Source organism: Triturus cristatus, chromosome 10 (assembly GCF_964204655.1).
Source record: "Triturus cristatus chromosome 10, aTriCri1.1, whole genome shotgun sequence".
Taxonomy (NCBI): domain Eukaryota; kingdom Metazoa; phylum Chordata; class Amphibia; order Caudata; family Salamandridae; genus Triturus; species Triturus cristatus.
In genome coordinates this window covers 135041706-135060163 of record NC_140593.1, presented here as the reverse complement: position 1 = coordinate 135060163, position 18458 = coordinate 135041706, and the positions used below count along the sequence as shown (strand labels likewise).

General features: G+C 43.7%; 1 protein-coding gene across 1 annotated transcript in view; it reads left to right on the top strand.

The window, feature by feature from the left end:
- LOC146789037 (collagen alpha-4(VI) chain-like) overlaps positions 1 to 18458 on the top strand; it is a 428058-nt gene that overhangs the window by 268635 nt on the left and 140965 nt on the right. The window contains exons 12-15 of the mRNA XM_085630646.1: positions 10313 to 10659; positions 12273 to 12351; positions 15274 to 15419; positions 15525 to 15617. Of these exons, the coding sequence (XP_085486772.1) occupies positions 10313 to 10659; positions 12273 to 12351; positions 15274 to 15419; positions 15525 to 15617 (665 nt within the window). The remainder of the gene's footprint in view (positions 1 to 10312; positions 10660 to 12272; positions 12352 to 15273; positions 15420 to 15524; positions 15618 to 18458) is intronic.

Sequence of the window (18458 nt, the reverse complement as noted above, 5' to 3'; positions counted from 1 at the left end):
TCCCATCATGCACTGGGACAGGTACAGACTAATTTGCATGTAGCCAGGTTCTGAGCTGGGATGGTGCAGTGAGCTAAAAAACGGTGATGGATTAAAACCATGATCTCTTGACTTGGTAAGAGTATTCTGCATCATTCAGAAACTCTGTCCATCACCACCCCCTTTTTCCCAAATCGATTTTATCCACACTCAGTGTGGGAGGGTATGCTCAGACGTGAGTCCCTTGCTCATTGCACCATCAGGATTCAGGCAAGCCGGGCCGATGAAGGCTGTGATGCCAGAAACCGGTCCCCGGAAGCTTGTTTCCTTCCCAGTATAAGAATTGGCTTAGTAGTTTGGTTTGCCCTGTTCCCATCATGCACTGGGACAGGTACAGACTAATTTGCATGTAGCTAGGTTCTGAGCTGGGATGGTGCAGTGAGCTAAAAAACGGTGATGGATTAAAACCATGATCTCTTGACTTGGTAAGAGTATTCTGCATCATTCTGAAACTCTGTCCATCACCACCCCCTTTTTCCCAAATCTATTTCTTATTATACACCAGCTCAAATAATTAATCCTAAAGAAAATAATCACAACTGGTTAAAATTGCAAATATATGTATGCAAATGTACATATTAAAGCCACACACGCTCAGCTTGATGCAGTTCATTTTTCACACAGATGCAGTAAAGCCATTCTCCCCTAGGGGATGCTTCAAGACACCTAGTATCGACTAGTGGAACTGCAGCTTAATTAAAGTATTTCAATGCTTTTGCATTTGACTTGTGACACAGTAATGACTTATAGAATTGCATCTTCATAAATGTCTATCAATGCTTTTGCATTTGACTTGTGAGGAACATCTAGTAAGGACTATTGGAACTGCAGCTTTGTGTAAGTATTTCAATGCTTTTGCTTTTGATTTGTGAGGGACACTTAGTAAGGGCTTGTGGAATGGCATCATCTTGAAAGAATATCAAAGCTTTATTGGAGTAGCAAAAGTGGCATGCACATTTTTGTGTTGAAGCCACACCCACTCAACTTTCTGAAGGGCATTTTAAGCATTGTATCTTACTCAAGTGGGACATTTAGAAACAACAAACGCTATTGCAGCTTTGTGACATTGTGACAGACTTGTTAAGTAGTTGCTTCTGACTTCATAGGTACATCTAGTAAAGATATGAAGGCCTGCAGTCTTGTTAAAGACTTCACATCGTTTTTTCTGACTTGGAAGGGAGGTCTAGTACTTGAGGTAAGTGTAGCTATGTGAAAGGCCAGACTGATTGGTTTTGCCAATGTTTCTTATAATTTTTTGGAGAGGTCATGCACCTGCAAGGCAGTGGGTCGTTCTATTTTTTACTTTAAGCCAGTAGAGTTGAGTTCAAGTCCTGCAAGGCAATTTCTTTTTTATGTTTTTAACCTTTTAATGTGGTGTTTGAAATATGACTTGCTTTCTTTCTTAAGGCCAAATTACATAGTTAAAAACACAGAGGAACGTCTGTCCATTAGGTCACAAGCACAGTAGACACAGTATGCTTTTGCATACCCAATTTTGTTAATAATATTTATATACTGGCCTCTTTATCCATTAGCTTCTTTGACTCAGGATCCTTCAGCCATTGGCTTGCGATAATATCAATCATATTTTATAACATAACATGTGTATTTGTAAAGCGCACGTTCACCCAAAGGTCTCTTGGCGCTGAATAACAGATGTTCATTGTTATCCAAATCAATGGTACTCATTTTATCGACCTCAGATGGATGAAAGGCTGAGTGGACCCACCGGGATTTGAACCTGTGACCATGAGGTCAAACACAGGCCCCTGCAATGGGCGCATGAGTCCACTGAGCCACCAGACCCAGCACACTCATATTGGTGCAGCCCACACCAATATTTTAGTATCATCATCATTCGGTTGGATGTTTCGGTGTATCCTTCCACCTCAATTGGGACATAACTATTTTATGTATAAAATATACTCTCATCATCATCCTTTTTATTACATTCACAGCTTCATGTCATAGATGCATTGTTAAGAGAAAGCAATCCTTTTTACTGAGAGAGGCATTTTGTTATTATCTGGCCCAGGGACAGCTTTAATTGTTGCACTAGCCCTATGTGTTCCAAACAAAATCCTACAGTTGTTGTCATTCAACCTTCCTAATCAATTGAAGTGTCTTCCACATTTTCCCCCGCACACAAAAGCATAAATTGTGGCGCAATAGGCCATTCCAATTCAGCCATCACTCTTCTTTCTATGAGTGGGAGCATTTTACATATGCACATCCGACTACAAAGTCCACTTTATGGCTGGGCTAGTGGGCCAGGGTCTGCTTTTATTTATTTTTTTATTTTAGTTTTGCAGCAACTGATTCTTTCACTTTTTTGTAGTCATATGCATGCCACTTTAGACAGCGGTATTTTACTTTTTATTATTTTAATGTCCATTGCTTATACTTGCAAAAAAATAAAATAAAATAATAAAGCACCAGAGGCTGCCAAGGCCCACCCTATTGGCTTTACTAATGCTTTTTATACCTTTTGTCAGAAATTAAATGCACACCTGAACGAACCCAGTTAGAGAAGCACTGTGAAATCCAGCAACTAATGCCTAGGTGGCAGCAGAGCATTAAACCTGGCTTTCCCCTGCATTAAACACTCAAATTGAGTTACATAATAAAGCATACCACTAAACAGCAGTCAGTACAATATTTAGTTTTACATTTAAGAGGTGTCTTTGCTGTTTTTTCAGAACAACTTCAACTCCGATTTTTTAGAAGGCTGCAAGCTAGTTTATTAATAGAATTAAAGATGTTTGTATTACCCTTGTTATTCATGATCTTGTACTGCACCTCAAGGAAGTGACATACATTCACAGATTAGAAAGAGGGAAACTGCTGATTAAAAAAAAAAAAATCTTTGGGAAGACTAATAGCTCTGAATTTAATGTTTTAATTCATGGAAACACTGACATGCCCATGAATGCGGGGCCCATTAGCTGTGGAAATGTTTGTTCAAGAAAAATTTACACATGCAGATTTACTCTTGCACCTAGGCGTTATACCACACTTTTTTGCTATTCACTATTTTAGAGTGTGCATTTACACCTTATTGTAGACTTAAATTATCTTCACCCACCGAATGCAGGGGGTGCAGACATCTAAGATTGAATTTACAAGTGTAAAGGTACTAAGAGTAACTTTTCACTCAAGGGCGGAGATGTCCACCAGCTCTTCCTATGGTTCCTAGGTATAGTGAAAATAATAGACTTAATTAATTATTTAAAGAAATAACATTTTAGGTAGTAACCTTACATGCTTGGAAATCTCCCCCTAGAAAAGATAGGGCACACGGAAGTGAAGATTTATACTTATATGTTTGTGAACTGCATTTTGTAGTAAGTGGTACCACTTTAATACTACTTTGCATACTACAAAAGGCAGTTTGTGAATCGGGCCTACTGCAGATTTTAGACAATTAACCAACTGAGAGAATCAGAAGAAATGTTCCCTCTCTCTTACCGGCACCCAATTACAGGTGGTGAACTCAGTCTTAACCCCTTCGATGCACATGACGGAGCGGTTCTGTCATGCACATCGTTTGCGCTGTGCGTATGACGGAACCGCTCCGTCATGGCCCCGCCCGCGCACGGAACCTTCAGTACAGCGCGGTAATCCGCGCCGCGCTGAAGGGGTTAAAGACAGTTGAAACTGAAAGTGAAACAGTAAGTGTCCTCACCCATCCCAACCCAGACAAATAGATGTCGGCCCTGGGTCCACTGACATATACAACACCCTAGAATCAATCACCAGTAGTGTAGCTAGCTCTTGTGCCGCCCGTGGCGGTCAATGCGTATGCTGCCCGCGGCGGCCGCATGTAAGAGCGGGGGAGAGGGGTGCTGGTGACTCCTGAAACGGCCAGCTTGCAACAACGGCTGCAGGTGAAAGCGGGGGGGAAGCTGCCACCCCCAAAACTCGTGCCACCTGGGGCAGACCACCCTCCCCTTGCTACTCCACTGTCAGTCAAATCGGTTTCCAAAGCAACCAAAATCTGTAGTGCATACATGACCCCAAAATGATTCACTGTGTTGTGCAAGAGATACAAAAGCCTAAGAACATTGGGTGGGAGGAACCATACAAAATATGGGCAAAAATCCATAATATAGATGTTTTGTGAATACTTAAACATACAAAATAGATAAGTACCGTTATGAAAATAATTCATGAATTCCATACACAAGTATGAAATAATTTTACATAGCCGTGTCGGAGGGTAATTAGTGCTCGTCAGTTTCCAACGGACATGACACAGGAGGGTAACTGCTACATGACGTTTAAGGATTTTTCCAAAGCAGAGGTGGAAGAAACCATTCTCAGGGTATTTAAAAGACAATTCCACACTACTTTATATTCATGAGGCAATCTTTAAATCTCTGCAGAACCATGAATTGGTCGTCTTGATTACGGTTGGATCCCATCAGTCCCCTATCTTTGTCCTGCAGAAATGTCATTCGTATGCATAATTACATAACATAACATGTGTATTTGTAAAACGCACGTTCACCCAGAGGTCTCTTGGCGCTGAATAGCAGATGTTCATTGTTACCCTACTCAATGGTACTCATTTTATCGACCTCAGATGGATGAAAGGCTGAGTGGACCCGCCGGGATTTGAACCTGTGACCATGAGGTCAAACACAGGCTCCTGCAATGGACGCATTAGTCCACTGAGCCACCAGACACCAGCGTTGACCGTGATCCACTACTTACAAGGAAGATGAGAGACATTCCTGCGTTATCGAGGGACAGGGTCTAAAACACCAAGGTCTCGATGCCATCTCATGCCTCTTTGATCCACCACCAGACACTCCCTGTCGCTTTATATCACTCTTGCAGGTTCTTTTTCATCTTAGATTGTTCTCTTTGTCACTATCTCTCTCTTGCTATGGATCAAAAAAAAAATAAGTGATGGTCCACACAAATAAGTGCTAGTCGTCCCCACCTGTAACCACCAGCTCAAATTAAGAACTGACCCTTTCCCCAACCCTCACCTCTATTAAACTCCATCTACATCTGAGTCTTCGTCTGCTTGGCTAGAGTAATAATTTCTGGTGGTCTCAACATTTTCTTCTTGATGAGTTCTTTTTTTAGAAATCTCCTTATCTCACAAAAAGTTACTCTCTTTTTCAACAGCCCATACACAGATAGTTAATGCTATGTGATGTTCTCTAGCTTTGTAAATAAGGGCACAATCTCTCCCAGTTCGGCCTTTGAGAAATCTGCAAATCATTCCTGTTGGCATAATCTCCTGTACCTCCCAAATTTCACGTTGCGTGAAACGTGCAAGATATTTTCTCCTCGACTCTTTCCCTTGCCAGTGTGTTGTATGATTTTTTGTGCAAGGGATCTCCTCACAGAGAAAAGTTATTTAAAACATTTACAATTGATGTGAAATGTGCATATTTTTCAGAAGAATTACCATTAAAAATGTCATCTTGTATGAACATATACAGTTGTGTGATGACATAACGCATGCCTTTACCATACATGCGCTTTCCACTCATGAATTTTCCACTCATGCTTTTACCATGCAGTTGCCTTCACCAGACATGCCTTTACCACGCATGGTTAGTATATATAATATAATTTACTAGAATATAATACCCATATATATTACCCAGTGGCGTAGTTTTAGTTAGGTCAGCATTTTCATAGGAAATGCCTTTTTTGTTTTGCTTATAAATTCTGCACTGTTTGACAAATCTACACAAAACTCTCCAAACAAGTGCTTTTTTTGCCTAGTTTGTGCATGGAAAGTTTTGGGGTGGTCTGTCAAGCAGAAGCCAAGTAAAAAGGGTCCTAAAACACAAAATCCCCATGCATTTTCCATAGACTTTTGTCAGAACCGTTTTTGCAATGACTGCTGAATGGAATTACATCAAATGTGTCAGGACCCTAGATCTTGGTTCGCAGATTGTGTTTTTTTTTGGTTTGAGGTAAACCCATTCAGTAGTTTTGGAGAAATTAAGGTTTAAAATTTTTTGTATATTTGGAACGGCTGGGTCCAAGGAACTCCTGCGAGAGTCTCGCAAGAGCGCCAGTTAAAAAATGGAGCGTTCTGACTGGCACAGGGAGCTTTTTTCCCTTGAACCATCTAGCTCCTGAAATGGCTGTGGGCGGCAACGGGTTGGTTGCCTGCAGGGAGTTGGACGCAGGGCCTGGTTAGAAGCCAGGCTCCGCAGTTAACCCCAAGCCACGTATGACAAAAGGCCATGCGCAGCGTGGGATTGGCTGCCTGCACGGGGGCTGGTTGGCTTCCTCCAGGTACGTTGGCCGCAGTGCCTGGCCACTGGCCAGACCTTGTGGCCAACTGCCTGCTGAAAGCCACAGGCCAGACCTTGTGGCCAACCCCCTGCCGAAAGCCCTGTGCAGTTTGGGGTTGGCTGCCTGTGGGCGGTTGGATTTACTCATGGTAATAAAATATTACTTTATGTTGAAAAGTTCAGTATTAAAAGAAATTCACTGAAAAAACAGAGGTTAAAATAATGTTAATGTTAAGTAAACCTGTCAGTGACAACATTAATGTTTTGAACTCAAATAAACCACAGAAATTCACCAGTTACAGTTAGCAGAACTATGACTTGCGCCCCCTTCATGCACTGCTTATGACCTCACATATTACTTCACTCATGACATGTTCTGTGACATCATTTATGTTTGGCTTATCATTCCACACCCTAGGTAGATCGTCCATTGAAATGCATAAGGAGCTGTTTTACATCTGTAAAATGCGCACAACCACCACAGTTTGCTACATTTACTTTGTTTTATATTTATATGCATACTATAGAAAAAGCAATCCATTTTACCACTTTTCCCGGCATTTGCAAAGCCAGTAGGATGGGTTTAAATGTGAAAAACATCTTTTGTTAATCTAAACAACGTTTGTGAGTTCCTGTGCATACACACGTTGACACATTCATCCGCTTTTAACACCTTCCATTTCCATCCTAAAAAAAAGATATTTAAAAATCCACTAGATGGCAGCATTGCATAAACAGTAAAATACTGGGTTCTCAATGTGCAGAGTAAGTAAGCTCTTCATTAAACTTTAAAAAGGAGAGCGAAGCACGCTGGCAAACATTTTCAGATATTACCACGCATCATTCGTGTTTTTTTATACACAATTAGAAAACACAAAATAAAACAGTGCATGTTTTTTTTCATGGTGGCTACATTGGCCCCGAGCTGGCCACGTTCCCGAGCAGCTACTCTCATCAAGAGGCAATCTGTACAGGAAAAGGCTGGCATGGGGGCAATAACCATGAGGTAAAGTGGACCTCGCTTCAGTGCAACAGACCGGCCTGATATAGAGTGTGGCCGATGGGCACTCGGTCACAAAGGTGACGCCTACCCTGTCACCTAATTACTCGGGCATTAGGACATAATTCACTTGTAATAAGGTCGCCTGGATATCCATCCCACCAAACTGTATCTCAGGCCCTTAGTTGGCGCCTGGTGTAACTGGAAGAACTGATCCAAGGTGCCCACCCCTCCTTGAAGCCCGCCTGGACATCTGTCAGTGCGTTCTTGGACATAACTCAGTCCTGGAGACGGTTGACTTAAAGGCACCATTGTTTGCGGTGTAGCGCGGGGTCCACGAGAGACAGACAGCCAAGAGCTGGCATAATTAAAGGGATAATGGGGTTATGGTTTGGATTAGGTTTGGTTTTAGGGCAGGAGCTAGGCTTAGTCTTCCGGTTAGAGCAATGGTTTGTATTAAGGTTAGGGTTCGGGGTGGGGTTATGGTTTTCATTAGGTCTGAGGTTGGGGTAGGAGGTAGGAGAGGAAAGCTTCACCTTCTGGTTAGAGTAAGGGGTTGAAGTTTGGTCAGGGTACGGAGTGGGGTTATAGTTTAGATTAGGCTTGGGGTTAGGGTAGAAGCTCGGTTTAACGTTGTGATTAGAGTAAGTGGTCCTTTTAAGGTTAGGGTACAGGGTTATGGTTTGGAATAGGGTTTGGGTAGGAGGTAAGCTTAGCCGGATAGTGTTCGGTTGAGCTATAGGGTTATGGTTTGGTTAAGGTTTGGGGTTAGTTAGGAGGTAGGCTTAGCCTTAGATTTAGGGAGAGAAGTAATGTTAGGGTTGGTCCTAGAGGTAGGGTTATGGCTTGGATTAGGTTCAGGGTATGGGGTAGAGAGAGACTTAGCTTTAGAGTTAGGCTTAGGGTCGGCTTAGGGTCGGATTCATGGTTACTCTAACAAGGCCCTGTTCTACCCTCTTCTGGCACAATCAGTGCAGCCTTGGGCTGCTTTCAACAGTTTGTTCTGCCTGTGCTTGGAAACTTGGACGGAAAACCGAATGAGACGGCATAAGCCTGTGACTTTGAAGAACAGTGAAATGGCGGGCCTATATATCCAAGCAGGCATTAATGGCTTGCGTCCTAGTGTCAAAACACCATGGGGCATATTTACTAGGGCCATATCTCCGCTTTTTTGGCTTTAAAAGCCAAAAAAGCGGAGATAAAAATATCACCCTATTTACAAGAGGGTGATAACATGCATTAGCACATGTTAACACCCTTTTACCCAACGCCTCCCCTTGCATCTCTAATGAGATGCAAAGTGGGCGTCACTGGGCAGTACAACCTTGTAAATATCGCTGATGTACACATCGTGATATTTACAAGGCTGCCCACGCATTTTAGCAGATGTTAGTTTTTGGAGAAAACAGCTGTTTTCTCCAAAAATGAACATCTGCTAAAATGCAGACTTAGCTATACTTATCCTTGGGGGTGGATTCTGCTGGTACGACCACAGGGTCATATCAGCAAGGTAATCGCCGTTTTCCATGGAACATCGCTGGAAAACCAGCGATGTTCCATGGAAAACATTGATATCGCTGGGAAATTATCGCCATTGCCCTATGCGTTGTTAATGCAACGCTAGCATGGCGATGATTTCCTGCGATAGCCAGCGATAACATTTTTCTCGCTAAGAGCGGCCAGCGATAATTATCGCTGCCGCTTGTTAATATGCCCCCCTGACTCTTTGCTTCACCAGGCAGACCTACTCTCTTCAAACCTGGTGAGATGTTCTCCCATTCTGCAATAATAGATGGTGGCTTGGCTGTAACGTACCAGGCAAGTACTCACAAGTGGTAGGGCCCTTTCTACTGTTTAAGGACTACATATTATGGTGGGGGTTGGAATAGAGTGGAAAAGGGCAAAAGAAGGCAGTCTCCTAGGGTGCCAATGGCAGTGAGGCTGCAGATACGTTCTATGAGATGCAGGAATTGCCCAGCCGTCGAAGATGAGAGGAGACCAGGCCAAACGCCTTCCAGACAGGCACAAGTCTTGTGTATCAGTCCTGCTGTTGCTTCAGCCTGTGAGGGTGTTAGAGGCCGGTGAGCTACTGAAAGCTCGAGCCACGCTCGAGCCTGAAGCCTGGGTCTGGCTCAGCTCGAGTTCCTGGAGGCACCTCAAGTCCATAACGAGCCGAGCTTTTGTGTGGTTTCTGCCTGCCGCCCTCTACCCAGGGTGTGGCGTTATGGTTAGAGCTGCCGCCTGTGAAGACTGGGGAATCAGGTTTGAGTCTCGGCTTCAACTCAACATCCTGTGATTCCTGGCAAATCACATAATCTCCCTAGTCTTATAAACAATGCATGTGACCCTATGTAAGGAAACTAGTGCTCAGGTAAAGCTCAGGTAAAGCGCTCCAATATCGTTGGGGTGATATTTTAACAACTGTGGAGAAACGCGCTAAAAGGTGAAAACAAATCCTTCCCATACGGAAAGACAAATAGGTACCCATTTACTGACTAACTTCTACAAAGTAAAATCGGAAAATCTGGATAAATTGTGGCCTCCCCGCCTAAAATGTGTGACCTTAGGAAAATATTTTATTTCACCAAAAGTAAAGTCATTTCAAATATGTGAGTTCAGACTACCAGTTGTACAAAACTATCACTTTTAATAAGTACTTCTCAGTGCAGGGCTATAATGTGTCCTTTTAACGTCAAAGCTTCCACACGCTAAAGGAATACACTTTTTGATTTTTGAAGAGACCATCATATTTTACATGATGTATGTTGCATGATTTACATTGCTAATATTTTCAGGGCTCGGCTCATGCATAGGCACCAAGATCCGAGCCAGACCCTTGGCTCGACTCTCCCGGTTAATTTATTGGCTCGCCTTCCTCTAGAGGGCGTTCAGCAGCCATTTCATTGAGACACTCTATGGCTGATGAAGTCTACATACAATCTAGCCGAAACCCCTCTGATCATGTGATGTCTGTTTCACCCTTTCTTTCCATCCACTCATGCAGATTGCAACATTGACGTGACTATTGGAGTTGACTTCTCTAGGCGGACCACGCCTGCGTCCGCCCTGCGCATGCAACAGAAGTTGCAGCTGTACCTCCCTGGAATCATGCATCGCATCTCCATCCTGAGCAACATCAGCTGCTCGTCTGGCTCTCCCATCACAATCCGCTTCAAGTACATCATAGCTGGGGCAGGAGGAAGCGCCTTGTTTGATTCGGACTTCGAGAAATACAACGAGGAGATCCTGCGCAAATTCTTGGCTGCGCATTCCACAGTGGACACCTACCTGAATGAAGAGTTCCTGACGTCCATTTGGAAGAAAATCAGCTCTGGGCCTGTAAACAAAAAGGTGAGCATCAATTTACCATGAACACTGGAGAAGAAGTAGCTCCCTCTCAATAGACAGTCTCCTTCTTTGGGTAGATGGTTTTATTCAAACACCCAAATTAAATGAAACTTTATCGCGCAAACATTTGCTTACATCCTCAACCATCCAACGTCTTGTGCCCAGTTTAATTGTTTTGACCTCACTGAGCATTAAGAGCAATTAGGACTCACAAAGGGTAGCAGAAGTTACCCCCTGGCTTGCCCTTTTTCAAAATTCCTTTTTTTAGCATTTTAATAGTACACCTAGACCTCATAGGGTCTTTACAAAGAAAGCTTCTAAAGTGAAAGGGTTACATGATGGAAGAAGGGTGGACATAGTCAATACATGAACTGAACCTTCAAGACAGAGCATTTGATGGAAGTCAATAATAAGCTTAAAAAATAAGTAAGCGTTTTTTGAAAGGGTGGGCCTTAGGACGCTTCTGGGAAGTGGTGATTGCAGTTAAATTTCTGAGGACTGGAGGAAAAGAGTTCCCAGGGGAGGGCTTGGGAGGTGTCCTGCATAAAGACGGTCTCTGAGAAGTAAAGGTTATAACCTTGGGGGTTTCAAGTCTAGGAGAATTATGACTTTTATAGAGCCCTTTGACCAAACAGAACTATTATGTTAAGTGTGGGCTTTTCACAAATTTAGCCTATACATATAGAATACAGAGTTATGTGTCTGGGCAATCACTGATTATTGGTTAACATCTTGAAGAGTGATTAAAAAAAAAAGACAACCTTACCCAACTGGAAAGCCATGCACAACTGGCAGTTCCGTGGCTACCCCTTGGCCTCAGCGGGCAAATTAACCCCCTATTTACTTTATGTATTTTCAAGTTCTTGCCTGGTCCCTCAGCAGCAAATAGAAGTCTTTTGCAGGACCAAGAATGGAATAAGGTATCAACCATGTGATGTCATCAGATGATAAAATGTTATGTGTTGTCAGTTCTGCTGCCACTGGCATTTTGGTGAATTGACTTTGGTGCCATTGGGCTTTAAAAAGCCACTTGAAAACCCACTAATCTTCCTCCAAGCCAGCTGCCTCTTGGTGGTAGAACATCCAAATTATGTTATCTCAAGACAGAATAGCCATAGAGCAACAAATCCCTCACGTGACATCTGCTGCACTGGGCCCTGTATATTATACATTCCCACCTCCCCTTTTTATAGCTACACCGCTGTTCGATGAGTTCACAAGTGGTCTGTAGGTCTTTGAGGTCGAAGCCTACAAATGGCCCCACTCTGCCAGAAGATGTTGTCATCAGACTCGCAAGCACAGTCACTGGCCCAGAGAGATACATTTACTGGCCAATACCAAAAAAGCTTTCCATGCATTCTAAATTCTGACTGATCGAAGACTACGCTCTCAATTCCCTCGACTTCCATGATTTCAGTAGATTTCCCCTTCTAATCTCGTCAGTGTCCATCCAGTGTCCATCCATTACTTATTGACGTGTCATGCTCAGACCGCACCACTGAACTTGAACCTCTTGTCTTATTTGCTTAGTTCCACTTTATGGGAATCTCTTTAGTGGGGTCTTTGTTGCAGTGATTTCATTGTGTGTGTCTTACAGGTTTTATATTGTTCCACAGGTTCTCCTGGTATTCACAGATGGCATTGATGATTCTCCGGAAACACTGAGAGAGACTGTTGAATCCCTCCGCAAACAAGGTATGTGCTTTGAGGCAGTGGAGAAGAGCCTCAACTTCGTAAGTGTGACGACACGCTAGTAGGTTTGTAGATTTATCCATACGTCTTGCAAATATGCCAGCCATATGTGCTTGTGTCAGAGACAATACTAAGGGCATCATTAGGATGGTGGGCAGACTGTCGTAAAAAGGGACCGCCCGCCATAAGTGCGGCGGTCCCGTGGGGGTGATTAGGATGGCGGGCGCATCTTGCATTTTTAACATTGCGGCGGGCAGTGCTTTCAGCATCACCCGCCGCAATGCCAAAAATGCATATTGTGCATATGCATGCACAACGTGGCAGGCACCGTGCGGTGCCTGCCAAGTTGTGCATGCACTTGCAGGGGGGTACCATAGGTACCCCCCATGTGCCCCTCCCCATCATCCTGGGGGCCCGCAACGGGCCTCCAACTTGAAAATCTGCATGCCGTTCTGCTGCCACGGAAAGGCTGCCTCCCGCCTGCTTCCTGATATGGATGGCGGTGTCTAGCAGACACCGCCACCATATTAAACCTTTTTCTGCCCTGTCGACTTGTCGACCGTCGGAAAAGCGGCGGACGGTCTTCCCGTCCGCCGCGGTCCCCCCGCCATACTAATATAGTGGGGGGAAATGGATGGCGGGCGGGGAAGGATGTAGGGCGGATCGCCACCGGATCCGCCCTACATCCTAATAGACCCCCAAGTGTCTTTTCAGGATGGGACTGGGAAGGGGTTAATGATGGTGCCCGAGAAGACATTTCTCCGTGAACAAAAAACTACATGTGTGCAAAAGACTCTTTGTCATATTTATGCATGCAGAACTTTCCGCCTGGTAGAATATTCGCTAGGTAAAATTTTATGCATTGGGATATTCTGGGAAAAATAATACGGGGGTCGGGGTGTCTACCGTCAGTCCTGAAGGGCCAAATTCATGACACAATTTCATGAAAATCACGAAGTAAATAAGACCCACTTAGGCTAGCTGCATGTAAATGTTTGCTTTGTGAATATCCTGAAATCTGACATGAAACTATGTTAGGTACCAAACCCATAGGCCATGTACAAAGGTGTGCACGCAATCATATTAGTTGTTTCAAGTAACAGGAAACAAAAAGGTGATGGGTGGAATGCTTGAATTAATCTTAGCCACTGGTGCTGCATCCCAGTCCATCTTTTTTACGCTCCATGCTACCTGAGACAGGAGCCAGCTGTATGCAAATCAGCCTTGGCCTTTCTCCAATAGGAACAGCCCAAGTGAAGTCGCCTCTGAACGGGAACGCAGGCAGCCTGTTTCGGCCTCCTTACGCCTCCTCAGTGAGCTAAAGCTTGAATCGTGTGGTACGGTGAGCACGGGAATCCCGTCTAGGCATAGCCGGCACACAAACGACAAATAGAAAGGCAAAGCCTAGTTAATATCTTGTATCTGAAGGTGCTACTGCAGAAAAGGCCGTTCAGTTCCTCATTTTGGGTTAGAGTGTGCCTGCCATGTTTGTTGATGACTTTTTCTAATGAAAAATGCTTATTATTTTCCCCTTGCACAATGCAAAAATGTGATGGCTGACAACATATGTTCACAATATCATTTGCCAGAATAATTATGCGGTGTGTTACTGGAAAATAGTTAAAAGTTTCTAAAACTATATGTAGTTTCATATATTTTGTTTTGCAAAAATATCTTCCCAAATGTAATGGACAGAAGGGTCTCCAACTGTGCGCACCCTTAATAAGTCACTGAGTACTTCTGCGACACAAAGTGCACAGCTCCCAGCTGCGTCTGTTTGTTTGTTTTTCTTTGGGGGGTGGGGAATATTTTTATTGCGTTTTCACATTTCAATATACAACTTGTACATAAGTGGGGTCTGTAGCTGCCCATCTGTTTACATTGCCTATGCATTCCATAATCTTCTGTAGCAGTTCCCCCCTGTGCATCCTCAACAGATGAAACATAGCTGTTAACTATCCCAGACTTGTTTTAGAACCCATGCCACCCGAGTCCGGGAGGGGTTGCCGGCATCTCTACATAGGGGAACGTTTCAGTGCCTGCGTCGAGCCAAGTGGAGTCGACCCTGCGTGCACCCACATCTCCATGTCCCACAGTTATTCCCTCCTTCCACTTCTCCAGCTTATGGGTACATGGCTCCAATGTCCATTGCGATACTTCCATAATGTTCATCATTGAGGTGCATCATTTTATACAGTTCTGATACGAAAAGCAAGGTTCCAGTATGGCTACAGGGATTTGTTGCTTCTCTTGAGAGGAATAAAACTCAGGCCGCGAATGCCTGGGAGAGGAGTTTGTGAATACCCACAAAAGTGTACATTTCTGGGAGTTGACTCACTTCCAAGGCATTCCAGCGAAGGAACCCCGACTCCTCTGTCACATGAGGAGATCTGCGAACAGGGAAACCTGTATGTGAGTAAATCCTTTTAGACTTCACCTCCCCTTGTAATACGTAGGCATACCAGCTTAATTAAGATCAAAAGTGTCACTTGGACAGAAAGAGTTGAAGTCCAGCCAGTAAAACAAAACTAGTTACAATAAAACGTGGGTATCTAGACTATGAACAATGGAAACTGACATATATATATATATATTTATATATATATATATATGCAGCAATTCCCAAATCTTCTTACCGCTAATGTCAAGCACGACCCATTGACTTCTCATTGTTAACCTACTGAAAAGGTAGGTTTCAGCAGCTTTCTGACCACGGCTGACAAGGAATAGTATTCCATCGCTTGGTGGCCACCACTGAGAAAGCTCTATCACCCATTTTAACAGTTCTGGTTCTAGGAATTGACACTAGGAATTGGTGGAGTCAGAACAAAAAAAGCAAATAATTTTTCAGCAGCTATTATTGGGAGAGGATTTAGATTCTAAATTTGTTCTCCATGAATACTAGACGTATTGTTTTCTTTGAAGGACTCATGGCACTTCTGATGGTCGGCCTGGAGAGCACGCAGGACCTAAAAGAGATTCAGCAGCTGGAGTTCGGAAGAGGGTTTGGATACAAGGATGAATTGGTTATCGGTCAGCAGAACCTTCCAAGCCTCCTACAGAGAGATGTTGTAGGTTCTCCATTTATTTTTCAATCTTAACAAACATTTTATAGGATTATCTATTTGAAAACAAAGTTTTGAGAACATGCTTAATTCTTATATGTTGCATCGCAGGACACTGTTGCGGAGCGAGAGTGCTGCAAAGTTAACTGTAAGTGCCTTGGACAAGAAGGTGTTTATGGACCTCATGGTGCTCCTGGAGATAAGGTAAGCACTGTAGGAATCAATTGGAATTACTTGAATTCATTCTAAACAGTTTCTTTTCACGCTGAATTTGTTCTTGTGCAGATGTAAAGTGACTTTTTTGGGGAGAGAAAGTGATAAACGTGCACTGCTTTGCATTTAGATAATTCTTCTAAACATCAGGGGTAAATACAGGTGGTTGCATGACAGAGGCAAGCATGGCTGAACCGCGCGTGCCTCTAAAACGCGGTCCCAATCACACAATGCATCTTAACCACACTTGCCTTTACCACACATGCCTTTGCCACACAATTTTGTTGTAAACACATGATTTGTAGTAAAGGAATATGTGTGGTAAAGATCACCACCACCACAACCCTCTTCCCTAAGCCCTAAAATCCTATCCCCCCACCTTAAAGCAGAAAACCTACCCCACCCTGCCCTTAAAATTACCCCTTACCCTCACCCTGCCCCTGAGGCTTGAAACCCTGCCCCCTACCGAAAACTACCCCAGTCCCCCGCCCTGAGTACTAAAGCTTAACCCCACACTGCCCTTAAAACTACCCCTACCCCTTTCCCCACCCTGAGGCCTAAAACCCTGCCCCCTTTAAAAAAACTACCAGAGCCCCCGCCCTGCACTCTAAAACCGACACCCACCCCTAAAAACCACCTCCAACCTGACTCCACTCCTTAAAACTATGCCGACCCTCCCCCTGCCCTGACCCCTTCCAGAAACAAATCTCGCCCCCCCACCCTGAGCCCTAAAACTGACCCCACCCCTAAAACGACCCTCCCCCCAAACCCGGCCCCAGCCGCACTTACCTGTCCACATTTGGAGCTTCCTGTTCTGATGCTTTCTCTTCCTCTCCCCGCCCATCTGGACATTAGACCGATATGTGCCTTAACCACGCTTATGCGTGGTTAATGCAGATGCATGGTTCAGGAAAGCGTGGCTATGCTCGCAGGGAAACAGCGCACGTTGCTCAACCCACATTGTAAAGGCTGTTTCCCAATGCAGGTAGTTATTGGCTGTAGCCTACGGTCCTGCATGAAGTGACTTTCTGAATGACATCAATTACAAGAGCTCTCCATGAGTTCCTTCTGCAAGGTACTCCTGGCCATGGGCCATTAGTAACATGTGTGTTATGAACCTTCTGCAGAATATCTTTAGGTCTGTGAGTAAGTAGAGGATAATTCCTGATGGAACAGTCTAGGTTTTGGAAGGAACGCCCATCAATCTCTTTGGCCACATCGATGGTGATGAGAATCAAGTACACACACCTCTAAATCATGTCAGCTGGTTTTGCCAGCGGTCTTTAGGAGGATATCAGTCCTTCACTTAAGAGATCTGCAGACCAAGCAACAAGATTTGAAGTTCAATATTGCACTTATCAAGAGCCAATGCGGAGCCTTCAGTGTTGGAGTGATGTGATGCTAACAGTGCAGCTTGAAGATGAACCGTGATTTCTAATTCTGATTCATTTGTAATTTGCAAATGTTTTGTCCATGTAGACTGAGTGCAATAGTCCTGTCGTAGATTGTCACATATAAGAATAGGGTAAACCTATTTGGCTTGTGATCACAAGTGTATAATGTCTAGTATGCTTAAGCAGGGCACAACAGGCTCACAGGCATCATTTACTTTTGTGGTTCAAAAGATAACTCAGAGTGAAACCTCACCCCCAGGTGTTACTGGAGAGGTGTCGTGAGGACCATGGATGTTGGCTAATTCAAAGAGAAAGTGGTTGGATCCATTGGGTTAAAAAGCAGGACCTTCATCCTAGATGTATGCATCAGAATGTTCTTAAGTGTATCTAGTTTTAAACTCTGTTCTTAGCCTTCGAGTCACACGATAGGCGATGGTGGCCATCTTGGAGCAGAAGGTGCTAAGCTCAACCTTCTAAGTATCCAAGGTAGTTTTTCCTTTTTGCAGGAAAACTTTCAGAACATGCCAAAAAATACATTGTTAAGCTGGATAAAATCTCGGTGCACAAAGAACATCTAACTTATATAACTATACCTCTTCAGGGGCTTTGATCTAGGATAAACCCAAAAGCAGCTTCAATTAAAAAAAATATGGCCCCCACCTAAGGACCACTGAAGTCAATAGAGATATGGATTATATAGAAAGACTACCCCAGGTATGTCCGAGTATGACTTTCACTGAAAGAGTGCAAGACTTCAAATAGTTTGAAAGAACCATCCTTTAATCCTACGAAATTAAACTGAAGGTAATTCAATCCCTTTTCTTGAGAGCAAAGACACACTGACAGCTCCAAAAGAACACAATCCCAAAAACAATCGAACATGCTTAAGTGGCTCAGTGATGTAAATAGGCATATAATTGTCTGCTTGAACTGAGGACTATCCCAAGCTACCACTGTAGAATGCCTATGGTGGCTGAACGAACTGCTATTGCATCACAATGTATTGGTCTTTAAAGAGGTGTGTCTTCAGCTCTTTGCTAAATGGAGCCGATATGAGGATGTCCTGATGGATATGTAGATTTTCTTCCAGATCCTGGGTGCATAGATGGAGAAAGCCTATTGCCTTACTTTTATTCTTTTGCTCTTCTTTGTCTCAATTCTAATGATGTCTGGCAGTAGGTTTGCCAAGAGCCACTGACCAGGGTGAGATTGTCTGCCAAAAAGGCAAGAGTGCAGGTCATGATGTCTTAGTAGATTATGCAGCTACTTTTGAAAAAGATGCCATCCTAACAGGAGAAGAGCCTTCCTCTTCCTATCCAGACACTTAATTGATGCCAATCCAGGCCTTAGGGAACTTAATTAGCACTTTAGTAATCAAGGAAATGTAAATAACAACTCCTTGGGCGCAGAGTTGCCAGAGCATCAATACCTCAAGCAG